The sequence below is a fragment of the Nuphar pumila genome, chromosome 1 (genome assembly GCF_984573655.1).
Source record: "Nuphar pumila chromosome 1, dmNupPumi1.hap1.1, whole genome shotgun sequence".
NCBI lineage: Eukaryota > Viridiplantae > Streptophyta > Magnoliopsida > Nymphaeales > Nymphaeaceae > Nuphar > Nuphar pumila.
Genome location: NC_143249.1, coordinates 15740442 through 15767906, shown reverse-complemented (window position 1 = coordinate 15767906; position 27465 = coordinate 15740442). Strand labels below are relative to the sequence as shown.

General features: G+C 36.1%; 1 protein-coding gene across 1 annotated transcript; it reads left to right on the top strand.

Moving 5' to 3' along the window:
* The first annotated feature begins 747 nt into the window (after window positions 1-747).
* On the top strand, window positions 748-27465 carry LOC149848110 (chloroplastic import inner membrane translocase subunit TIM22-2-like). Its single transcript, XM_090019730.1, has 5 exons — window positions 748-939; window positions 22003-22067; window positions 22209-22281; window positions 22360-22413; window positions 27024-27465. Exons 1-5 carry the CDS (start codon window positions 780-782, stop codon window positions 27269-27271), a joined length of 600 nt encoding a protein of 199 aa, XP_089875856.1. The 5' UTR covers window positions 748-779; the 3' UTR covers window positions 27272-27465.

Genomic DNA, 27465 nt, shown 5'->3' with positions numbered 1-27465 from the left:
TGTCAAACTTACTTTCTTCGTATTTCTAAAATAAGGGCAAACTAATAGTTTTATTTTCCCAGTTACAAGAATAAAACAGCAACTTCAAAATATGAATTAGGTTAACCCAAGATCAATCTTATGTTCTTTTGATTAACCCATGTAAAAACTTTGGTGGGCATTTCCAAATTCTGAAAAGTTTGGTGTGCCCTTGAATTATAAATTAGGGGCAGTTTGGGGGTATTTGAAAAAAAAAAAACAGATATTAGATATTAAGATAACGATAGAAAGCTAAGACGTATATTTTGAAAATATCTTGTTTCTGATACACTGTCTGCTGAAAAAATCCCATTGTTTTGAGAATACAGGCGACTTGCAAACAGGATAAGTATATCGCTGTCATTTGGCAATTTGGAACGAAAACAAATGTTAAGCAGAACTGAAACCGATTCGGGATCACCTCAAATATCAGCCGATTCAACCCGAATTAGGCAGAATAGACTATAGAGGATGAATCAGCCCTTTTGCTTCATATTTTTATTTTTATGATTTTCCTAAATGTTAAAAATTATAATTGACAGATTCAGCTCGATTCTATTCCATCCTGAATCGGCCCATTCTCCGAATTGTTGTGAAAATCGATCCAGGTCTGAAACCGATTCTACTTGGTTTCCCATCGGAGCTTGAACTCAAAGAACCGGATAAAGCGAGAACAGGGGGCCTTCTTCCTCCTAATAAATCAAAAGCAAATCCTAAAAGTCTACAAGGGGCTGTCGAGAGAGAGAGAGAGAGAGAGAGAGATGTCCAACTCTGAGAGCGAGAGCGAACTCAATGGAAACCCTAACCCTAACCCCTCCGAGTCGTCAGTCTCACCGCCCACAGGGGGCCCATTCGTCTGCCTCACCAGGTTCGCCGGAGACGCCGCCGGCGGTGCCTTAATGGGATCCATTTTCGGCTACGGTTAGACTCTCTCTCTCTAAGGAACCATGATTAGGGTTGGATTGATGACGTTGGTTACTGAAATGCTTGTGCATGTTAGTGTAAAAAGATGTTTTTTTTTTCGCCAACTTTGTATTTGATATCTCTCTAATCCATTTCTATCGATGATGGGAAATATGATCTTAGGCACTCTTACTGGGATAAGAACACTCTGAAATTCGTCGTTTTTACATTTTAGAAACCAAAAGTCGGATTAGAATGCCGAAAAAATTACTGGTGTAGTATAGCTATGGTTTGCGCATTCGAACTCTATAATGAGCGCAAAGCGTATTCTCTTGAATTTCCTGGGGAAAGTCGAGAGGGGCGAGAAATGTAGTGGATTCCGAGGGGAATGGAGCAGCGAGTTTATTTTCTGAAGGTTGTGTTGTATGTTCAGATCCACCATTTTTTTATTTTCCTTTTTGAAACTCAGAGCCACCATTATGTTCTGTACATCGATGATTTTCTTTACCATTTACGTTTCATAATGTTTAGAAGACGCGGTGGTCTTCATCTTATCCTACGTCACCACCGTCCTCCGCATTGCTTGTCCTCTTGCTATCCTATGGATATGTGAATTATTGGATATTGCTGTGACCATCTTCGTCCTCGTAAAAAAGAATTAGATCTTGAATCCTAACTACAGCCCTGCATTGACAAAACCAGATCTTGAGCCTCAAGTACAAACCTGTGTGTGTGACTTCCCAAATATGGTCTTAAATAAGTGAATATATTTATGAGTTATTATGGGACTCCCGCTGTTAGGCTTATACAATAATCCTTTCAAGTTACAGTGCACAGAACTGTTGCCAAACAGTAGCTATTATTATCCATTGAAGATATATGAGAAAAAAGCTTTTACTGGAAAACCTGATAATTTTTGCTAAAAACATTTAGAAAAACGTTGATCCAATTGTAAGAAAACAAAGGGTTCGATAATGAACCTATAAATGCACACTTAAGGTGCAAATACACAAACCTGCTAAGGGGCAACCAAAAGCACATAAAGTGCTAAACCCATAAACCCACAGAGCGGTTAAGCCAAAAGGCTAAAAGAATATTTCTTTATTATGAGAAAGAGGGTAGAAACCCTTTTACAATGGAGCTAAAGCTCCCACAAGAATAATCAAAATACAAGGGAAAGTCCCCTATTTATAACACAAAAGAGAAGCAAGGAGGGGCTCCTCTTATAGACATTGGAGTCCCTCCAATGGTCACAATTGTGACCGTTGGAGGGGCCCAACGTCTCTAAGAGAGGGGCCCCAACGTACTTTGAGAAGTACAAAAAAAAAAAATTACAACCATATTTGTTAGATAGAATATGCGTAAAATTAAGTGAAATGACTAAACTACCCCTATGGCTAATAATAGAAAAATATATATTTTATATATATAATTAGGAAGATACATATACATATATACCATATATAATGTATCATCCCTTATATATATAAAATATATATATGATTACAGTGATTGAAGAATACATTTTAACACCTCTCCCCCTCCCTCAAACTTTGCATGGGGGAACAAAAGGATTGAAGAATACAAGAGGAAGAATCTCAAGGCTTCAAGAGCCTTTAGTAAGGATGTCATTGAAATTTGCAAATGTCTTCCTCCAATTGTCTTTAATGGTGAACACCTTTCATGATCTATCCAAGGTACTTATTTTCATCTCATCTTCAAGATCATGTAGAACAAACCAAGAAAAGGTCCAAGTAAAAGATATATTTGCACTTTAATCAAGTGGAATATTTCAAACAAGATGAATCAATCAAAACCATATCATATGATTCATCCAAAAAAACAATGGTGCAAAAATGATATTCTATGCATAATAAAAGAATAATTATTTTATTTAAAGCACAAGATTCGTTAGGACAAGATAATTACTTATACATGCAAAATGTTTCTAGAAGACCAACTTTAAAATCATATCCTCGAAAATAAGTAAAAGTGAGAAAATTTTAAAGTGTATGTGGAAATGTATAATAAGGATGCTTAATGCATTTGCATGGTCCAATAATGGACAAACAAGAAACCACAATAGGGATAAAGAAATAGTCCACGAAGGAACAACACAAAAAGCCTTCAAAGAGGCAACACATATGAAAATATATGAATCTTAATTGAGTGAGGGATTAAAAAGCCATTGTGAGCATATGCATACGATATCATGTAATGAAATGAATCAACACTAAAAAGGTTATTTAATGAACCATGTGAGAATATCTCAAAAGAGATAATGTGCAAAATAAGCACCACCTCCACAAAGGGATATGTGCACAAAGGCACTAGAACACTTAGAACAAAATGTACACAAGGTACAAATGGAGAACACAAATGCCAAAATATAAAAAAATGTATTGAACAATTGGAGAACAATGCTCCAAGCATTCTTTAATCAGGTATATTACTTGAGCTTACAAGACGAGAAAGACAAGTGTTATTGAATTGAGCAATTCTCTTAAAGGAGATTTCACAAAGGAAATGCTCAAGAGCATATGATAAAAGAGAGTATAAAACACAAGAATTCAAAACTTTCACTTATGAGACAAAACAACCAAAATATATTCTTTGATTAAAAGAAAACATGTGCACATAGCAATTGTGCTATAAAATGAACATGAATTAGAAAATCTCATATTAAAACCAAATTTCAAATTCTCATAAATATGGAATTTTGTAAACCTCAACAATAGTTCATCCACTACAAGCAATCACCTTATTAGACCTCTAAAAATCCTTAAATCAAGTGTATAGGCGACTAAAACAAGATCATAAATATTGTTAAGATTAGTTGACCTTTAGAGGTTTTAAGCTTTATTTTTCTTAAAAGAGGGCTATTTGATATTTCATACATAAGGAGGGACTTGTATTTAACTTAGAGGAGATTAGCCCTAATAAGTGGTTAACGAGTTTCTCCTCTCCCTGCTGACTTGTCTCTCTCTCTGCCTCGATTCTTATGCACCTCATTGAAGTTTCCACATGGTATCAAAGCAGTAGATCTCGGGAGCGTGAGCACGTGATCGATCTACACCAAAAGGCTAAAAAAAAATGGAAACAGGTGTGCTTATTCTGTTCTTTTTCTAATTGCATAGATTTGATAACAAATCTGTTGTCTGACTAATGTCATGACACAGATCTGTAATCAGATCTAAAGGTCACGGTGACACCTTGTCAACAGGATCGGGTTACGACAGAGTTGGGTGATGCGAAAAAAAAGGAATTTTTTGTGGAAGTGAAGAAAACATATATTGATCAGTAGCAAATCTGGATCTGGATGTCGAAATTTGTTGTCTTGCCGTAAATCCTATGTCGTGGGGAGCAGTTGTTTTTTTATATATGAAGCTGTCGTGATTTTTGTGTCATGGGATTTTTTTTGTGCTCATATCAAATCATAAACAAAATGATCTTATCTTTGGTCGTGAACTTGGATGCCGTGTTTGACGCGGTTCTGGTTTTCTCAGATCTATTTTTCTAATGTGATCTATCATTGTTTCTGATATGGGTTGAATAACCTTGTGTAGTCGTGAAATAGGCTGTCGTGTGATCGTGAAATACGCTGATTTTGTCTTTGCTGGTGTGATTTTATCTCTGATGTGGGTTGAACAACCTTGTGTGGACGTAAATTTGTTTCTGATGTGGGTTGAACAACCTTGTGTGGTCGTGAAATTGGCTGACGCGTGATCATGAAATACGCTGCTCCTGTGTCAGCTGGCGTGTGGTTGATTAACATCCCAGATTCTAATTCTGAGTGATTAAGATGTTAAAATGTAAACTGTAATATATATATATATTATTTAATATTATTATATTTTCTTTTATTATTTTCTTTTTCTATTTTTCTTTATTTTCTTTTTTAGCATCTAGTTCAATAGAAACTAGATATTTGATCCAGTCAAGTTCCTGTTGGAACTTGACTGTGCAAATAGCTGTTGGACTGTAGTCCAACAGCTATAATAAATGTTGTTGGACTATAGTCCAACAGCTATAATAATAAATGTTGTTGGACTGTAGTCCAACAACTATATTAAGAGACGTTGGAATCCAACGTCTCTTTTGGAGAGCTCAAAATGAGCTCTTCTCTCTCTTCCACTTTTTTGTATATATAGGGGTGAACCCCTTCAATGTAAACGACTATGCTTCTTAAGCATTTTGTTCATGAATAAATTATTATTTATTTTTCAAGTGTTCTTCCTTTTATACCCTTTAAGGGTCATGCTTGTAGTGTCTCCAATAGACACTTGTTTGTGAGTTATTTGTGCATTTGTTGAAGACCACCATTTCATTACATGGTATCAGAGCTACGAAATCCTTAGATCTTGAAGTGCTTCCGCCTCGATTTCCGTGCCACATTTACAAAAGGTGTTTCATCACCTTGTTCTTGGCTCAAGAAGATTTGTTTGAAGAAAGGCGAACTTGTGCTACAAAAAAATTTTGGTTTTGTATCCTCTCTTATTCCTTTGTCTACTCTTTTTCTTTTCTTTTTATTTTTTTCTCTCTCTCCTCCTATTTATTCCTCTCTTACCCTTGTAAAAGATGGATGACAATGATAAGATCACCATCATTCCTATGAAGCTAAATGATACTAACTATGTAATGTGGGCTTCGATTATGAAGCACCACATTTGGGGAAAAGGTTTATGGGGTATAGTGGATGGTTCCGATTTGGAACCTAAACTATCTCTTACCAAGAAAGAGGGTGATAAAGAGGTTCCTCTAACGGAAGAAGAGAAGAGTAAGGCGTTAGCCACTTATGAAAAGAAATGGAAAGAATGGAGGATAGGGCATGCAAAAATTATGTCATGGCTCATCAATAGCATAAACATTAAAAAATGCTCTAGTCTAGCTAAGTTTGAGCATGCCGATAAGGCTTGGGAATACCTCAAAAACATGTTTTCCCTTAAAGATATTGCACATGTATGCAGTTTACAAGATAAAGTTCGGACAATGACTCAAAAAGATAAAACTATTCGAGAATATTATAATGAGTTGTCCGAACTTTGGGAAGAGTTGGCTCTTCTTGAGCCCAAATGGCATTGTGCCGAAGACATCGAGCTTCGCCAAAAGCAACTCGATATGGAACATTTCTATCAATTTGTGAATGGTTTAAGGCCGGAGTTTGAATCCACCAAATCACCCCTTTTACATCGTGGAAAAATTCCTTCTATTGTTGATACTCTAGAAGAGCTCACTATGGAGGAAAATAGACTTAGAAAAAGTACTCCAAAAGTTGATGATGACTCTGTTTTAGCTGTATCTAGACCGGGGAATCATACTCGTACTTACAAGCCGCCTCATTTTGGAAGGCAAAACGACGACTTTGATAAAAGAAAAGTTATTTGTCATCATTGTCATGAACCGGGGCACTATAGGTCTCAATGTCCAAAGTTAAAAAGAAGAGAAGAAAAAAGAGTTGCATTTGTTGAATCTGAGTCAAAAGATCAAGATGCACCTGTGTCTATGGCTCAACTGATGGAAATCCTTCAACCTCTTCTCAAAGGGGTATCCTCCTCAACCGAAGCCTCAACTGGAGCGACAGTTGTATCTTTCTCCGGTCCAAGTAACTTTTCTTGGCTTTTAGATTCTGGTGCTTCTTTTCATATGACCCAAAATGTTAATAGTCTATCCGAATGTCTTAAAAATAACTCAAGTGTGTCAAAGGTTTTTACAGCCGATGGCGCATCTCTTGAAGTAAAAGGAATAGGATGTTTTGAAAATCTTCAAAAATCCAAAAGATTTTTTATCCCAGAAGTTAGATATATCCCTAAACTTAATTTGAATCTCTTATCTGTCTCGCAAATATCTAATTATGAATGTAATATCTCCTTCTCTTCTTATGGTTGTTGGGTACAGGATCGCCAGTCAGGGAAGCTGATTGGGGAAGGCCATAGAGAAGGAGGACTTTATTACATGGACTTTTTGGAATTACCCAAGAATGCATTTTGTTATAATATTCAGAAATTAGAATTGGATTTATGGCACAAAAGGCTTGGCCATCCTCATATGTCTAAAATTCAATATTTTCCAAGTTTGGAAAAAATTTGTAATTCTGAAAATTTTTCTTGTAAAGACTGCATTCTTGGCAAAATGAAAAGGTTACCATTTCTTAGTAGAACTTTTTTTTCCTCACGACCACTTGAGTTAATACATTCGGATATTTGGGGCCCCGCACCAGTTATTTCCAAAGGTGGTTATACATATTATGTCATTTTTGTTGATGACTTTTCTAGACATACTTGGATTTATTTTCTTAAACATAAATCTGATGTCTTTGCTAACTTCCAAATATTTCATAAAATTGTTAAAAATAAGTTTCAAAATGATATTTTTGTTTTTCGCACTGATTCAGGGGGAGAATTTATGTCCAACGAATTCAAAGACTATTTCAATTTACATGGTATTACACATCAAAGATCATGTCCACACACTCCACAACAGAATGGCCTAGCCGAACGCAAACATCGGCACATTATGGAAACTACTAGGACATTGCTAATTGCAAATCAAGTTCCAAAAAGTTTTTGGGCTGAAGCGGTCCTAACTGCCACCTACCTCATTAATAGGATGCCATTTTCCTCATTAAAGAATACAACTCCAATAGAAAAGCTTGTTAATTTAACTCCAGATTATTCTAGATTAAGAGTATTTGGATGCAAATGTTTTGTTTTCACCAACAGAAATGACAAACTCTCTCCTCGTGCAATCCCATGTGCCTTTTTAGAATATGCTGATAATCAAAAAGGTGTTTCGATTTTCAAAATGACAAATTATATGTGTCAAGAAATGTATCTTTTTTGGAAAAAAGAAAGCTTCTTTGAATTTGAAAAATCCAAGGATGTCACTGAATACTCGTTTTTAATTGATCCAACTTCAAAATCCAATGAATGTGATGTTGGATGTGACCTTGACAATGATCAAAGTCCTATTGTTGTTGAAAATGATGATAATGAAGAGCAAATCCATAGGGATGTTAGTCTACAATATTCAAGACGTAGAGAGCAAAATCTTCCATGTGCATTACAAAAATACTCTGAAGTCTCACCTAGAAGAACGTCTAGAATCTCTAAACCTCCAGAAAAATTTGTGTCTTATGAATCTTTTTCACCCACGTATAGGGCCGCCATTACATTAATACAATCATATGTTGAACCATCATCCTATTCTCAAGCCAAAAATCATATAGAATGGATAGAAGCCATGAAAATAGAATTGGATGCACTAGAAAAGGCCAATACTTGGACGATACAAGATATCCCTCCGGGTAAGAAACCTATAGGTTGTAGGTGGATATACAAAGTCAAAACCAAAAGTGATGGGACTCTGGAAAGATATAAGGCCCGTTTAGTAGCAAAAGGATATGCCAAAGAGTATGGCATCGATTATGAAGAAACATTTGCTCCTGTGGCCCGTATGACCACTGTTAGAACTTTAATAGCCTTGGCTTCCATTAGAACATGGCCTATCTTTCAATTAGATGTCAAAAATGCTTTCCTGAATGGGAATCTCGTTGAAGAAGTATACATGGAAGCCCCACCTGGTATTAGTATCCCTAAGGGTAAAGCTCTTTGTCTAGAAAAAGCCCTTTATGGTCTTAAACAGGCTCCAAAAGCCTGGTATGACCGATTTAGTCATGTTATGTTTGATATTGGTTTTCAACCTTGTTTAACTGACACTGCTTTGTTTGTTAAGAAATCTGATGCAGGCATCATTATTCTTCTTCTCTATGTGGACGATATGATCATCACCGGAGGCGACAAACAGAGAGTTGCAAATATCAAATCTCTTCTTAAAACTCACTTTGAAATGACTGACTTAAGTTTATTAAGATATTTTTTAGGCATTGAAGTTGCTTATTCCCCTCGGGGGTATTTGATATCTCAATCTAAATTTTCTCTTGATATCGTTTTCAGGTCTGGAATTACAGATGATAAGAAAGTAGACACTCCAGAAGTTGTCAATGTTAAAATGAAAATTGATGATGGAGAACTTCTTGATGATCCTACTCCTTATAGACAGCTTGTTGGAGCTCTTTCTTATCTTTCCATTACTAGGCCAGATATAACTCATGCGGTTCATACAGTCAGTCAGTTTCAGCATGCTCCCACCTCCGTGCACATGGGAGCGATTTTGCGTATTATTTGATACTTAAAATCCTCTCTTTCACGAGGACTCTTCTTGTCTGCTTCATCTTTATTAAATTTAATTGCATATACTGATGCTGACTGGGGAGGTGATCCCAATAATAGACACTCAACTACTGGTTTTTGTGTATTTTTAAGTGAAACCTTAATTTCGTGGAGGTGCAAGAAGCAGCAGAAAGTCTCTCTTTCCTCCACCGAAGCTGAATACAGAGTCATGGCAACCACCACTATGGAGGTTGTTTGGCTCAGACGATTGCTAGCGGATATGGGAGCTAAAGCAACACAAGCTTCAAAGATGTGCTGTGACAACAAAAGTGCGATCTACATTGCAAGCAACCGGACATTCCATGAGCGCACTAAACACATTGAGATGGACTGTCACTATGTCAGAGAGGAATACTTACATGGAACCATTGATCTGCCATATGTTACATCAGAATATCAATTAACAGACTTCTTCACCAAGCCTCTCGCTGCTTCCAGATTTCACTTTCTCTTAGACAAACTTTCGCTCATTGTACCGTAAGTTTGAGGGGGAGTGTTAAAATGTAAACTGTAATATATATATATATATATATATATATATATATTATTTAATATTATTATATTTTCTTTTATTATTTTCTTTTTCTATTTTTTTTATTTTCTTTTTTAGCATCTAGTTCAATAGAAACTAGATATTTGATCCAGTCAAGTTCCTGTTGGAACTTGACTGTGCAAATAGCTGTTGGACTGTAGTCCAACAGCTATAATAAATGTTGTTGAACTATAGTCCAAAGCTATAATAATAAATGTTGTTGGACTGTAGTCCAACAGCTATATTAAGAGACGTTGGAATCCAACGTCTCTTTTGGAGAGCTCAAAATGAGCTCTCCTCTCTCTTCCACTTTTTTGTATATATAGGGGTGAACCCCTTCAATGTAAACGACTATGCTTCTTAAGCATTTTGTTCATGAATAAAGTATTATTTATTTTTCAAGTGTTCTTCCTTTTATACCCTTTCAGGGTCATGCTTGTAGTGTCTCCAATACACACTTGTTTGTGAGTTATTTGTGCATTTGTTGAAGACCACCATTTCATTACATAAGAGAGTGAATCTGATTTTTTTTTTTGGTTTATTGCAGCAGTATTAGTATCAAATATCTCTCATACCTTGTTAGTATTATTCATTATAGGTGAAGCTTCGAAATTTGATTCGAAAAATGCGACTATTGGGGAATATAAGGCATTTGCAAATCCCTTCTCGTATGGTTCTTCTGTGAGATTGAATGAAACAAACTATGTCAGGTGGTCCAGAACTTTTATGATGTCGGTATCTGGACATCGTAGAAAACATATTTTGTTGGAAACTGAACCAAATGAAAAAGTGGGAAAATATATTACTTGGGACGAAGATAATGACATTGTTATGTCATGGATCATGAATAGTGTCGAACCTCATATTGCAGATGGTCTAATTTACTATAATACAACCAAACAAATGTGGGACAATCTTCGAGATACATACTCACAAGAGACTAATGTGAGTCGTATCCTGCAAGTCGAACAGGAGATATATAATTTGCAGCAGGGAGATCAGACCTTGGCCTAGTACTATGCCTCCGTCAAAGCAGCGTTTGAAAGACTCAATGCTCACATGCCTCTTTGTTGTTCGAAGCAAAAGGATCATCAAGAACAGACTATGGTTGCTCGGTTTCTCATAGGTTTATCTTCAAAATTCTCTGTTGCAAAAGTCCAAATGTTGATTGGATCCGATGTACCTACTATTGTTGATGCATACAATCGTTTGAGTAGACTTGTGATTTCTCTTCCACAATCTCATCCTATGTCCCAGTCATCTGCTCTAGTTGTCCCATCTGGTTATGGACGTGGAAATATTCAGAATATTAGAGGACGAGGTCGTGGAAGAGGTATGGGAGGCAGAGGCAAACTTCAATGTACTTTCTGTGTAAAATCTGGACATTTAGAAGATCGTTGCTGGGATAAGCATAGACGGCCAACCTCTTCTGCATCAAAGCCTAATGTTCCAAAAGCTAATGTTACAACACTAGAGGTAGCAAATGCAAATGATAATTCTTCTGCAAGTGACAGTATCACTCTTAGTCGAGCAGAATATGATGAGCTGATAGCTCGTTGTCCTTCAAGCTCCTCTTCTCCTGTAGCTGGTGTGACCTACTCAACAGGGAATCATCTTCATCTAAATGATAGTAAGTGGATTATTGACTCTGGTGTATCTAGACATCTGTGTGGAAATTCGCTTTTCTTTTCAGATCTAAAGGATATTATTGTTCATCGAGAAATCTCATTAGCAGATAGGAGTTCCTCACCAGTTGTTGGTCAGAGAAATATTTCTATATATTCTTCCTTGCAGTTGAAAAATGTTCTTCATGCTCCCTCATTTCCTCAAAGTTTACTCTCTCTGAGTTGTCTTACCAAAGCACTAAACTGTAGAGTGATATTTGACCCGGTGGGTTGTCATTTTCAGGATTTGCTGACGGGGAAGAAGATTGGTGGAGGCTATGAAGAAAATGGAGTCTACTACCTACATCATCCGGTGGGCAATGTTTATGCTGCAGTAGATCACTCATCTAGTCTTGTTCAATGACATTGTCGTCTTGGTCATCCTTCATTGTCAAAGCTTCGTTATGTCTTTCCTCAAATTTCGTCTACTACGTCATTTCAGTGTGAAGCATGTTAGTTAGGCAAGCATCATCGGAGTTCGTTCCCTTCTAGTCAGAGTCAGTCCAATCATAAGGGCTTTGAACTTTTTCATGCAGATGTATGGGGTCCTAGTAAGATTCCTATCAAGACTCAGTGTCGATATTATCTTGTTATTGTTGATGATTTTTCTAAGTTGTCTTGGGTGTTCTTAATAAAAGAAAGATCTGAAGTTCTCAGTATTATCAAATCATTAATTCTTGAAATAAAAACTCAGTTTGAATTTGTTGTCAAGATTGTTCACACTGATAATGCTCTTGAGTTCAAAACCAAAGCCTGGTTGCAATTTTATCAAGACAATGACATTCAACCCCAAACCACTTGTGCCTATTCTTCTCAACAAAATGGTGTGGCTGAGCGAAAACACAGGCACCTCCTTGATGTAGCACGTATCCTTATCATTCAATCCATTGTTCCTGCTTTATATTGGGGTGATGCGGTTATCACTACTTGTTATCTTATCAACCGCATGCCTTCATATTCCGTGGAAGATCAAATTCCGCTACATATCCTAAATCCTAATGCTCCACTTTTCTCTTTCTCATCCAAAGTATTTGGGTGTGTTTGCTTTGTGCACAAACTTGGACCTGACCGTGATAAATTAGTTGCTCAAGCAACAAAATGCATGTTTATAAGTTATCCAAAAAAATCAAAAGGGGTATCGATGTTATGATCCGATTTCTCGGCAAAAGTATGTCAGTGCGGATGTATCTTTCTTGGAGTCCATTCCATATTATTCTAGTACTGGTACTCAGATGCAAGTTGATCCAGATGATTCTTTTCCACTTCCTGTACCTTCTTTTCTTTTGGAATTTGTGCTCCAATTACTGGACCAAACTCTATCTTCTTCACGGTTTCATAATCCTCCGTTGGTTCTGTATGGCATATTGCATCTCGTATTTTAGCATATTATTCACTCCACATCGTGGTGGTCTCATTGGCATTATCCGCTCCTTTCCATAGCATTGCATAATATTCATAACATCATACCTACAACATCATCGGTGGACTGCATTCTCTCTTTCATTTTGCATCTTCATTTGCATCTAATTCACTGAAATACTACTGTAAATTCTTTGTAATTGAGCATTGGTATATTCATCTGCGTTTACTTTTGCATCTGATCACCCTCAATCCCCATTATAATTCTTCATCTAGTGCTGCATCGTCCAAGCTAGCTGTACAGATTTAATCGGTAACATCACAGTTTCTACTGTGGTCTATTCATCCCATGGCATATCTGATCCCTTTTGCATAGTCACCAGCATTAGCGTCTGCTAATCTTGCATCTGCAATTATTTTAGCCTCAATCATATATCAATTATAGGTTTGCATTTAGATACATACCTGCATTTGCCGTGGCTTGGACTATCTCATATAGTTCTTTAGAGGCAGCACTCAGGAATGTCTCTCTCAAGCCAACAGATTTTAGGGAGGGCCTGATACCTGTACAGATCGATTATGGGATTCATACAGACATGAAGCTTTCACTTCATTTCCTACACAAAGTGGCACATTTAAGCCTGCCAATCCTGTTCATGGCACAGGCAATGTAGCATATGGCATGTACCCTCTTCAGGCTATCAACTCTAATGTTGTTGGGTCATCACTGGGTGGGGCAGGCCCCAGTGTTCCATCAGTGGTAATGTTGTACCCTTATGAGCATAATATAGGCTATGCTCAATTGCAGGAGCAGCTTGAGTTTGGCTCCTTAGGCCCAATCCATTTTGGCAGCTTAAATGTGGCAACGCAGATTTGTGATGGAGGTGTGGTACCAGGTTTGTATGAGCAGCGCCATGACCTGTTCAAGGGTGGCTCGCCTGCTCAGTCATCTCCAGACCAGCCTTCTTCACCCCAACTCCAGAGGGGGATTTGATTATTTTACCAGATCGACAGCCCAGAGGAATTACTCACTGAAAGGAGAGGATTTCCCACCTTTGGAGTTCCCTCCCCAGGGAGGAGCTGGTGGTGGGAACAACTCTAATGGCAGAGCTTCCCATTACCAGACCTTCCTTTTCACCTCCCCTCACTTATAAAGGAGACTTTGTCTATTTGCTCTAGTGGCTATCTGATTATTCTTTACCGTAGAGTGACGAAGGATATGGAGTTCCTCTAACTATCATCAAAAGTATCTCTGAACAGGAGATAGTGAGGACCTTGTCAGTATGGAATAGAAATAGGAAGAGAAGGAGGAAGGCTATGTTGGCGTTAGAGATCCCACCTCTAGCAGGGTCTGTGTTACTAGGGCTAATTAGGAATTGTCAATGATGAAGTTTTCACATGTATCATTAGGTCTATCCTCAGATTATCAAGGAATCTCAGTGTATGTGACATCTCTAGTAGAAGGTAAGTTGAAGCTTCCCCCTATAGACACACTGAATATTGTGACATCGTCAACATCATTGAATGCCTCATATTGTTACATATTGCATTATGTTTCACTTTCAATGCAGCATCATTACATCATGTTTTACATCAGCTGGGTATCATCCACCCTGTTCCTTGCTCCCGATTTTCATAATATAGGTCTGCAATTTTGTTCCTTTTTATGCTTCTAGCTGTAGCTGGCTAGATCCAATTCCATCAGCCTTGCGTCATCATGCCACACAGTCTAACATGAATATTGCACACAACACCTGCATTTTTATTTCTTGTGTTCACTGTGCATCCATTTCCTGTACATTACTACCTCATTTCTTCACAGTATTCTTCACCACAGGTGAATCAATAAAGTTCACCAGCAGCCACCTAATAATCAGTTTAGCATCTGTAGGTACAGATTTTATTTCTGCTATGCTGTGATATCATTTGCAATAACCTCAGTGTGTACATGAAGGCTCCCTTGAAGATTGTCTGCCATTAATGTCTGATGAATTTGACAGGCCTCAATCCACTGAAGTCTTGCTGAAATCGATTTGCCTATGCAAATCTCTTTGCATTTATCCATGCCTTATCCAATTCAAAATCAGGTTTCTGATTGGCTGTGAAACTCATGCTCTGCTGAGTTGAAATTGAACTTTGGTCTGCTAAAGAATTCACCCATTGCACCTTCACCAGCATCTGCACCTTTGCACTTGCATTCTATTAAATACATTTCACTTCCCATGTTGCATTGCATTGTATATTAGCATATGCATTCATCTCTTCCCCTGCATATTAGTGTTCTCATTGCATTTTCACAGCAAACTCAGTTTATACATATGCAAATCCAGTTAGCATGCCCTATGCATTCTTCATCTGCAAATACATACGCAGTTCCTCATATGCATTGCAATTTTGTCATATACATCGCATTTGCAGGAATACATGCATTTTTTTTCTTCCTTTTAACAGCCTATGCATTTTCCATTCTAACAGCATATGCATCTTCACAAATGCATATGCATTTCTCCGTTAGCATAAGCATTGCACTTAGGCAAATGTATATGCATTTCTTCATTGGCATAAGCATTGCACTTAGGCAAATGTATATGTCTTTCTTCATTAGCATAAGCATTGCACTTAGGCAAATGCATATGCATTTCTTCATTAGCATAAGCATTGCACTTAGGCAAATGCATCTCATTCATGCATAGGCATTGCATCTTCACATATGCATATGCATTTCCATTACAACATAGGCATATGCTAGTTTTAACATAGCATCTTCAATTTCTTCATATATTTTGCATTCCTGTTGCCTTGTGCTATCTTGTGTTTGCAAGGAAGCCTGGGAGATCATGATTTCTTTTTTTAGATTAGAGAATTTCAATATTTAATTTCAATTTAAGATTGTAATAATTTCATATCAATGAGAATTTCTACTTTTCTGTATAGAATAGAATATTTGAGCATGTAGTTCTCATAGTTGCTTGTGGTATTTCATTTTATTTTATTCTTCAAAAAGCACTATAGAAAAACAATCAATGGCACGTGCACCATTCTAATAGGAGGTAAATAACCCTAAGTAAATTATTCACATTTATGGCTATAGTCAAAATGCGAACAATACTTAGGATTTTTATCTTTTATAGAAGAAAATTTGACCTACACTTTAGGGTCTTTCTAAAAAACATCATACTTTCAAAAATACATTTTCTTCTTTTATCAGAATTAAAAGTAAAGATTAAATCAAGATATATTTGTGGCCATAGTCATTAATATATGAAAATTTAATCTTGCTCTAATTCTATAAAAGCACAAAAATTTATTTTATTCTTTTTTGGAATTTAAGTGAAGATTAAATTAAAATATATTTGTAACCATAGTCATGAGCATATTAAAATTTAATCTTATTTCAATTCTATTAAAGAATGAAATTTGCTTCTAAAATTCCAATTTTAAAAAAATTCTTTCAATGCATTCATCATTTAAGATAGAAGTGCATCATTATTTGCCATTTTTCAAATTATTTCAAGACATTTTCAAAATTCCAAGTGATTCTTGAAATGAATTTTCAAAAATACAGTTTTTTATTTCTAAAATTCAAAGTCAATTTTCAACTTTCATTTACAAATTCAGATTCACCTCTTTTATTTCCAATTTCATTTAGTTTTAAAATTTGTTTCAAAATTCCAAATTTGATTTTCTAAAACTTCCCATTTTTAAGTTCTTACTTTTAACTTAGAATTTTATTTCAATTTCAGATATTAAGTTCAAAATTCTTTTCAAATTCTAGACTCTGTTTTTAAGTTCAATTCTGATTTCAAACATCAAATCAAATTTCAGAATTAATTCAAAATCTCAATTTCAAATCAAAAATTGATTTCAAGTTCCATCTCAATATCAAACTTTCAAAATTCAAACTTTTTTCTCTAATTTCAAATTTCATTTTCAAAATTCAAAAGTTCAGGTTCAAATCTCAACTAAATTCTCATTTCAACTTTTAAATTTCAATTCGGTTTCAATTTACAAGTTCATTTTCTTCAAAACTCAATCTTCCAGAATTTCAAATTTTCAATTCTAAATTCAAGTTCAAATTTCAATTCTGATTTCAAGGTCTCAAAATCGATTTCTAAGTTTAAATTCTCAATTCAAAATCAATTCAACTTCAATTTTCAATCAATTTCATATTTCAAAGTTCCCAATTTTGAATCCAATTTCAAAATCTTCAATTTCAAGCCTTCAATCCAAGTCCATTTCAACCTTGCAAAAATCAATTTTTGAACTTCAAAGTCATTTCTAAAAAGATATTTTCAAATCCATTTTCAAAATCACTTGGAAAAATCCAAATTTCTGAAACATTTCCAAGAAAAGCATACACATTTCTCAAAGATCAAAAATCATAGCACAAGCTCGATTCCATGTGCATTTAGGATTTTCAGAATAATCTCTCAGTCAAATTTAGGCAAAGCAAAGGCATGAATTTGATCATTGGTTCGATTACCTCTGGCAAAGGCGCCAGGAGAGACGAGTTGAACCTCGTACCGACGAGCGAATCTCGTCTCTCCATTTTCCCGCAAAATTTCAAAACGGAGGCAAGTAATTTCGAAACATCTTTTTCAAAAGGTCAAGTGAGACCTTGCAAAGAGTTTCTCTTCTCTCTTTCTTTTTCCCCTAAAAAGGAAAAGATAAAGGAAAAGAGAAAAAATTTTGCAACGATCACAGGCCCCCCAACGTACTTTGAGAAGTACGAAAATAAAAAAGAATAAAATAACAACAAACAACAACAACGCCTTTATCCCAAAACAATTGGGGTCGACGATATGAACCAACAAAGAAAATCATTTTGGGTCTTCCACATGAATCCTTCTCCTCCAATCATTTCTATCCAATGCCATGTCCTCGGTGAGGTTCAAAGCATTCATATCCTTTCCTATCATCTTCATCCAAGTCTTCCTAGGCCTACCCCGACCTCTTTTAACTAATATATTTTCCCATTTCTCCATTCTTCTAACTGGAGCATCATTAGGCCTTCGCCGAATATGTCCAAACCATCGTAAACTATTCTCTCTCATCTTATTTTCAATGGGTGCAACGCCTACCTTCTTACGTATCTCCTTGTTCTGAATCTTATCTTTTATTGTATTTTCACACATCCATCTAAGTATACGCATCTCAGCTACACTCATTTTTTGAATACGATGTCTCTTGGCAGCCCAACATTCCGTACCATATAGTAAAGCGGGCCTAATAGTCATCCTATAAAACTTTCCCTTCAACTGCAATGGCATTCTACGATCGCACAACACTCTAGTTGCACTTTTCCATTTCATCCACCCAACCTTTATCCTATGATTTACATCTCCATCAATTTCTCCATACTTTTGAATGATAGATCCCAAATATTTGAAACAATCATCCACCGGTATTTCTTGCTCACCAAGCTTCACTACACTCTCATCACTACTTCGTTGCTTACTAAACCGACATTCCATATATTCTGTCTTGCTCTTACTCAACTTAAAACCTCTTGCTTCCAATGTTTGTCTCCATAATTCTAACTTAGCATTAACCTCAGCTCTAGACTCATCAATCAAAACAATATCATCAGCAAACAACATACACCACGGCACATTTCCTTGAATTGATCTCGTAAGCTCATCCATCACTATAGCAAATAGGAAAGGGCTTAAAGCAGATCCTTGATGTAACCCAACTGTTATAGGAAAATTAGTTGTCACCCCTCCACAAGTGCAGACATTGGTTACTACTCCTTCATACATATCTTTAATTATACTAATGTACTTGAGAGAAACACCTTTCTTCATCATTGTCCACCAGAGAACGTCCCTAGGTACTCTATCGTATGCCTTCTCTAAATCAATAAAAAACATATGCAAATCTTTGTTCCTCTCTCTATTTCTCTCAATAAGTTGTCTAAGAAGATGTATAGCTTCCATAGTTGATCTTCCAGCCATAAAACCAAATTGATTCTCCGATATCATGACAACCTTCCTCAACCTAGACTCAATCACCCTCTCCCAAAGTTTCATAGTATGACTCATGAGTTTTATACCACGATAGTTTGTGCAATCTTGTATATCACCCTTATTTTTATATAGAGGCACCAAAGTACTCTTCCTTCACTCATTAGGCATCTTATTTGTCCGCCAAATCTTGTTAAAAAGATTTGTCAACCATTCTAAACATTTCTCTCCCAAGCATTTCCAAGCCTCGATAGGTATACCATCTAGGCCAACTGCCCTTCTTGATTTTATTTTCTTCAAAGCCTCTGCAGTTTCTTTCTTTTGAATCTTGCGCATGAAGTCACGATTCATCTCATGAAAAGGAATGGACAAGTCTCCAAGATTCTGAGCATGACTTCCATTAAATAGCTTATCAAAATAATCTTTTCATCTCTCCTTAATCTCCTCATCTTTGACTACAACCCTTTGTGTTTCATCTTTGATACATCTAATCATACCCAAATCCCTCGATTTTCTATCTCTCATCTTTGCAAGCCTATAAATATCCTTCTCGCCCTCTTTGGTATCCAACTTGTCATAAACCTCCTTATATACCTTATCCCTTGCGTTTCGAACTACTTTTTTAGCTTCCTTCTTTGCTATCATATACTTCTCCAAATTCTCATTATCATGACTCTTACTTAGATTTCTATAATACTCTATTTTAACCTTAATAGCTAATTTGACATCCTCGTTTCACCATGATGTATCCTTACCTAGCAGTGCACTGCATTTAGACTCACCCAATACCTCCTTAGCCACCTTTCCCATGCCACCCGCTATCTTATTTCACATTGAGTCTGAATCCTCCTCAAGACACCAATCAACTTCCTTAACTACTTGCTCTACAAACATTCTTTGTTTAGCTCCTTTCAGTGCCCACCACTTAATTCTAGGATCTATCCTATGTTTATCCTTTTTGCGGCATTGTCTAATTCTAAGATCTAAAATTAAGACTCTATGTTGTGTAGCTACACTTTCTCCCGATATAACCTTACAATCGATGCAACAACTCCTATCTCTCTTTCTAAGTAGGAAAAAATCTATCTAACTCGTATTAACCCCACTTTTAAATGTTACTAGGTGGGACTCTCTCTTCCTAAACCAAGTGTTTGCTAAGATCATATCATAGGACAAACCAAAATCTAAAATCCTTTCTCCACTTTCGTTTCTTTTTTCTATACCATAGCCTCCATAGATACTCTCAAATTCATCCCTACTAATGCCTACATGTCCATTAAGGTTACCGCCGATGAAAAGCTTTTCACCATAAGATATCCCTTGTACTACTCCATCTAAATCTTCCCAAAATTGATGCTTAATGGAATCATCTAAACCTACTTGAGATGCATAAAGACTAATAATATTAATAATATCCGTACCTAATACTAATTTAATAAGTAAAAACCTATCACTCTTCCTACGGACCTCAACTACATTATCTATAAACTCACGACTCATAACAATCCCTACTCCATTCCTATTTCTATTTATTCTTGTATACCAAATCTTATATCCCCGAGGTTCTATCACTTTTGCCTTCTCACCTACCCATTTGGTCTCTTGTAGACATAAAATATCAATCTTTCTCCTACACATAACGTCTACTAACTCTATCAACTTACCAGTTAAAGACCCTATGTTCCAAGTGGCTAACCTAATTTTATGGTCTTGGACTAACTTCTTTAGTCTCACCCGTCCAACAAAGTGAGGGAACCCTTGCCTATTTGACACCACACCCGGGCGCCGGTGTGACGCGTCGCTTCTGGGTGACGACCTAGCAACCTTTGCCCATTTATCACTGCCTCCGGGCTTATAGAGTACAACGCGTCGCTTAGTAGGGAACGCCCCAACGAAATTCTCATATTGGTTCATATTCATAGGGTATGACTAAGTTTTTATGCTGGCTGTCACTGGCCGACCGCAACCCTCCTCCTTTATCCGGGCTTGGAACCGGCAGTGTATAACTAAACAGTTATACACAGGCAGAGTTAACATAAATCCTATTAATAAACCCTTGAACTAACCGCTGCGGGATGTTTGCCATGGGCTGTTTACTACGCTTACAACCATATTCGTTAGATAGAATATGTGTAAAATTAAGTGAAATGACTAAACTACCCCTACGGCTAATAATAGAGAAATATATATTTTATATATATAATTAGGAAGATACTTATATATATGTATCATCCTTTATATATATAAAATATATATATGATTACAATGATTGAAGAATACATTTTAACACCAATTACCAACCTTAGGCTTTCTAATTTTTTCATGAATAATGTTCTTTCTCGATCTTTGTTATTTCCGTTGGAACCCTTGTTGGATATTTACTTAATCTGTTCACTTGGTGGATAACTAGCACATCTTTTTTGTAGACCTGATGTAACACATTTCAGATAATTACAACCATTAGGTTATTGTCAGTAATTAATTTTTCATGATGTTTGGTCATGTCCAACTGTTAATAACTAATATACTATTAAAAACCTGTGTTGGTGGGAAGTCACTTGTTTGATTACTTGAGAGTTGAGACCGTATTCAGTACGAACAACATGCACTATGGCAGCTGTATAAAGGAGTTAGCCATCTTAGTGCATTCATATAAATGTTTTTGGTTTAAAGAACTGGAAAACCAGTTTTCTCATGTTGACCGAAAATTAAACAATTAGATATCCTATAATGTAACTTGTGGACCTTAATGGTATTCGTTTTAAGTTACTATACTCCTTTAACATAATGATATCATATAAAATTGATAAACATGTAATAATGCATCTTACAGTATTAGAAGAAATAAAAAGATAATCTGGTTTTCAAGCATTTTTTTTAGTGAAGCGGGAGACAGTTTGTTGCCATTACTTGATGGGATTGAAGATGTTGGTTTGGTATTAGAGATGATAAAAATATTTACATTGCTCCAAATAAATGAAACGACAGTACTGGGTGATAAATTCTCAGTCTGGTTTCTTTTCAATGGTGTAGTTTCTTCTTCGAGAAAAGTCAGGGACAAACATCATCTGCTCTCTCTAGTGCTACATGAAAATCCGATGCACTAATATTCTGGAGCCTGGTTTATGAAGGGCTTTTATTATGATGATTATTCGTATTACTCTACCTTACAGCATGAAGTCCCTTAAGTAGATGCACTGCTCATTTGGTTTCCTAATTTTTTCGCTCCAGTTCTAGACCAAAAAGCTACTTTAGATATTCTTTGTAGCCTCTGTCATCTTTTATGTGCCAGGATTTCATGGATAAAATATTTTATACATTTGCATAACCAGGTTCTGGTTTGGTAAAGAAGAAAGGGTTTAAAGGATCATTTGCTGATGCAGGCTCTTCTGCTAAGGTTTGCCCATTTGCTTTCATACATTTTGAATCATGCCAACTTCTAATTTGAAATTATACATCATATCTGTATTCACTGATTTATATCATCATTTTCCTATTCTATAACTTTTAAATTAAGTGTTTTTTTTATGTTTCATAGACCTTTGCTGTTTTGTCGGGGGTGCACAGTCTTGTTGTCTGCATTTTAAAAAGATTGCGAGGCAAAGATGATGGTTTGTTATACTTATTCTTTGAAGGATTTATTGTTCTGGCTTTCAGGATGTTTATGATGTGTGCCTTTTGGTTTGCAGTGATTAATGCAGGTGTTGCAGGATGTGTAACTGGGATTGCTTTAAGCTTTCCAGGTATGCTGGACCTCATAAACCCTTTACACATATTGATTGAGAAATCACATGGAAAATTGTGTATATAACTGCAAGTTAGAAACCGTAGAAATGTTAGACAAACATTTGCATGTTTTCTTACATTTACCAAATCAGTGTTTTGGAGTACCATAGAAACACAATGGCAGTTATTGCACGGATGAAAACTTTTTTTGGATAACTTGCATATGATTGTCTCTCAATTGTCCATTTCTTGAATGCCATGCTCCTTAATATGTGCATTTGATCCTTTTGATGTTGTCAGAGCATCTGTAGAATTAAATGAGTATTTATTGGAAGAAAGTACTGATGAAAAGAGGAAAAATAAGAGAGGGAAACCAGGAATAAAAGATACCTGAAATCCTGCCATCATATTGATTTTCTGTTTGTAAGAGAGTTGGAAAGGCTTGAGACTAGATATGACCCCTGCCAACATCAAGTCTGAACATTAGCATCTATGTCGTATAGGGAATTTTGCTATTGTTTGCTTTGCCGTGAATAAAAATGACTAAGTTTGAAACCTAGAGGACACGTACCTAAGAGTGACCGTTATTGGTATGGGTACAACACCAGCATGGGAGCTTGAAGTAACTGTTATGAATGGATATTATGTTGCTAAAAGCTGCAAACATTAGCGAGTCCAAATCATTGAAAAGAGAGAGTAAGGAGCGAAGTGGTCAAGCAGGAAATATTGGTTAATTATAGTAAGACTTGGAATTCAAAGAAGCTGTTGAAACTGTTTAACCCACCCAGTTCAATTCATAAGTTCAGGTCCGGATGGATGAACGGGAGTTGCTACTTACCTTTCAAACATCTATGAAATTTTTTTGAATCTCTCTCTATTGCCTTAAAAAAATCTAAGGATTTTGGCTTTCAAATATTAATCCTCTCTGAAAACTCGTAGCATCTTCCTTCCCCATCCCATTCACGCATACACAGAAAATAGGGAGAAACTTTTAAGAAAAACTAGAAAATCTCAGAAAAAATCATGCCTCTTTTCTTCAACTTGTTGAACTACTTCTTGAGCCAGACCTTTTCAGAAAAGGTTCCAACTATTTTTAGCATGGTTACTACTTGAGCAGCAATCCTTCTGTTTATTAGTGGTACCTGCTGAGGCTGAGCAGCCTAGTTCTTTAGTCGGCTAAGCTCATTAATGCTTCTAGCTACTCCTAGAAGATTGGAACCATTTGCATGGAGTTCTATCATGGTAACCAACAGCCATAAGTGACCAAAGATTACATGATGTTGTACTGACACTTTATTAAGTGACACTAAATGCCTTATTCTTAGAATAAAAAGTCAAACTTTGCATGGATTGCAAAGCAATTTGAACTATGTGACTTGCAGCATCCAAGTTATCAAGGTAGTTGTTAACGGATTGTTTTCTTTACTTCAGACATGCACTCATTGTACTCTAGGAGCCATTTATGTTCTTTGTGGGATCTCTGTCCCAGAAATCTTGACACAACCAACAGAGTGCTTGCACTGGGAGATTTTAGGTAGGACATATGAACATCATAAATTCAATCCATCCAGGAGAGGTGTTCTTTGCTTATATCATGATTATCATCACACACATATCATGGAACACTTTGTACTTTGATGGTTATTTGGAGAATCAACTTTGTGCCTATAATTTTAAAGTCTCTGATAAATGCTGACTTAATCTAGTAATTCACAGGCCAGCATGTTGTATGCATATGCATTCAGAACTCGGAGATTCTCATTAACTAGACATCAAAGTTTGTATGCTATGATACATCAAAATCTGGTGCATATAAGCAATCATATGTTTGTGACTTTGTGTATTAACCAGCATGTTTGCAGATTTCTCCAATATATGCATGTGTTGCATCTTTATCTTATTGAACTTTAGATAGGTTATCAAGATAGCTCTCTTTTTTCTGTAAATGTTGTAATTTTTTAGCAGTATCAGCAAATGACAGTGTCCTAACATCTTTCACCACTTTGCTGCCACTGAACCGAAATCTTGCAAAGAAGAATTGGATTGTGGTTAAGTATTTGAAAGAGGCTGCAATGTCCTTGGCTGACCACAATTTTGTGGTAGATGAGTGGTTATAATCAGTATACATTATAGTTTTCAAGTGTCGATGGTTCACATCCATGTTTTGAATCTTGGTAGGTTAATGGGAACTGACAGCTTTACTGATGATCTAAGAAAAAGTTCGAAGTACTTGATGAAACCTCATAACTGCATGGTATCAAGTATAGCATATGCACCTTTTACTTGCACACAGGGGCAGAGCCACGTAGTGAGTAGGGTGGGCAGTGCCCACCTTGACCCACAGAGCATAGTTGGTAAACCCGGCAAGTCGACTCGGGAATCACCCGAGTCGACTCGGATCAGATCCCAACTGGGTCACGATTTAGGACTGCCGATCCAACCCATCAAATAAATTTTTTTATCATGTTATTATTTTAATGCATAATTCTTATATAAAGTCACTTGTTATGAAGAATCTAATATTGTTCAATGAAAGAAGTTAATAATCATGTATAATTATATGTTTTTACAACTTATGTATTGGCATATTAGCTTGAAGTTTAGTTATTTCCATGTCTTATTCTTGTGCTTACACTATAAAATATAGAGTCCGAGCCTGAGTCACGAGTTTGCCAACTATGCCACAGAGTAGGTGGGTAGTGCCCACTCTGACCTGGAGTGCTGATGGTCAGTGCCTCGGGTCAAGGTGGGCACCCTCGTTCTCGACCCAAAGGGGCCATGGCCAACCTGAGCCCGAGTGGCGAGTACCTAGTATGTTTCTACCCACCTCTCTCTCTCTCTCAATTCTTTTGAGCTCCCTGACCCTACCTCTCGACTTTCTGTGTGCCCCTCCCCCCGGCCTCACAGGCACAAGGCACAACACAGGCCCATCGGCTGCCCACCTCACTTGAAGTCTTGAAGGGCTCCAGAGGCAGCCTCTGGCCGTCTGCCGCACCGCGCACGTCGCTGCCGCAGCATGCACAGGACCAAGTCCTCTCTCTCTCTCAACTTTGCCAGACTGCATCAGGCCGTTCACCATCCAGCGACCTCTCTAGCTCCTTGGCCCTGGTGGCTGGGTCTTCTTGTTTCCATATTTTTTCCTGAAATACCATATAGGGTTTTGTTTGCTTTTTAATTTCAATTAGCATAATGTATTTAGGGGTTTAGGTTTTTTATTTATCTTTTTTTAAATAGCATGAAATTTTAATTAGGGTTTTAGGGTTTTGTTTGTTTTTTACACTTTCAATTAGCATAATGTATTTAGGGGTTTAGGTTATTTACTTATTTGTTTATTTTTTAAATAACAGAGAATTTTCATTAGGGTTTTAAGGTTTTTGTGTTTTTTTTCTATTAACATTTGGCATGAATATAAATGCTTGACTTTGGTTAGAATATTGGGGGTTTTAATTTTTTTATAATTGGCATAAATCTCTGATTTTTTTTAGGATTTAGATTATTGATTTGGATTTTTCCAAATGAGATGAATATGTAATTAGGGTTTTAGGTTTTTTTGTGCTATTTTTTTCATTTATCATTAAGCATGATTCAATTAATGAATGCTTGATTTTGATTATCAACGCCTAAATTTGATTTTTGTTAGGATTTAAGATTTTTGTTTTGGTTCTGACATAAATATTTAATTAGGGGTTTTGTTTTTTGCATATCTATGAATGATGTTTGTTAGGATATAGGGTTTTGATTTGGTTTTTTTAGAATAACATAAATGTTTAGTTTATAATTTTTAAGGTTTTTTTTGTATTTTTTTTAATTACCATTAAGCATTAATCCATGAATGTTATGTAATTTGATTTTGGTTAGAATATTAGGCATTTTTTATTAGTTAACATAAATGCATAATTTATGATGTTTGTAGAAACTAAGGTTTTGAATTGGTTTTTTAGAGTAACATAAATGTTTAGTTATGGTTTTAGGTTTTTTCTGTGTTTTTTTTAAATTACAATTAGGCATGAATTCATGTATATTGCATGATTTGATTTTGGTTAGAATACTAAGGTTTTTCTATCAATTAGTACAAATGCATAATTATGATGTTTGTAGTAATTAGGGTATTGATTTTGATTTTTTTAGAATGGCATAAATGTTTAGTTATGGTTTTAGAGTTTGTTTGGTTTTTTTTTTTTAATTATCATTAGGCATGAATCCATGAATATTGTGTGATTTGATTTTGGTTAAAATATTAAGATTTTTTATCAATTAGCATAAATGCATAACTTATGATGTTTGTAGGAATTAGGGTTTTGATTTGGTTTTTTAGAATGACATAAATGTTTAGTTATGGTTTTCTGGGTTTTGTTTATTTCATGATTTGATTTTGGTTACAATGTTAAAGTTTTTTTTATCAATTAGCGTAAATACATAATTTATGATGTTTGTAGGAGTTAGGGTTTTAATTTGGTTTTTCTAACTATAGGTGCATTTTTTGTGCTTGTATAATTTATAATTTTTGCTCTACTTGCCTGTATATAAAAGTAAAATATGGGTGCATTTGTGCCCACCCTAGTCTAGATTCCTGGCTCCCTTGCACAGTAACATATTTCGTGCTTTACTTTACTGTTCATTTTTTCAGGTGCACCACCAGCTCTTTTCCAGAGTTGTGTCACATTCGGAGCATTCTCGTGCATTATTGAGAAATTGAATAAGCAACAACCAGCATTAGCGATGTCTCAATTTAAGAAGGTTGGTGACAGTAGTGATTCGCCTGATGCCTCATACCCTGTTCTTCCCCCGTTTACACTGCCGTTGCCTTGTAACATGGGTGAAGCATTTTCTTCCTTCTGTCAATCTTTATCAAAGCCTAAGTTTGGGCAGCGTTGACATCCTGCGATCCCCCAGTTAGCTTTTTGATTTTTGCTTCTCCTTTTCATTTTTGCTCTCTCTGGCTTTCATTTGTGTTGTCTTTTAGCCTATGTTTCAAGATGCTATCAGAGATAGAAGTTTACTTCAAAATTATTCCACCAATGTCACATCTACTTTTAGTAAATATCAAGAAAACGTTGCCTTGAGTTTGT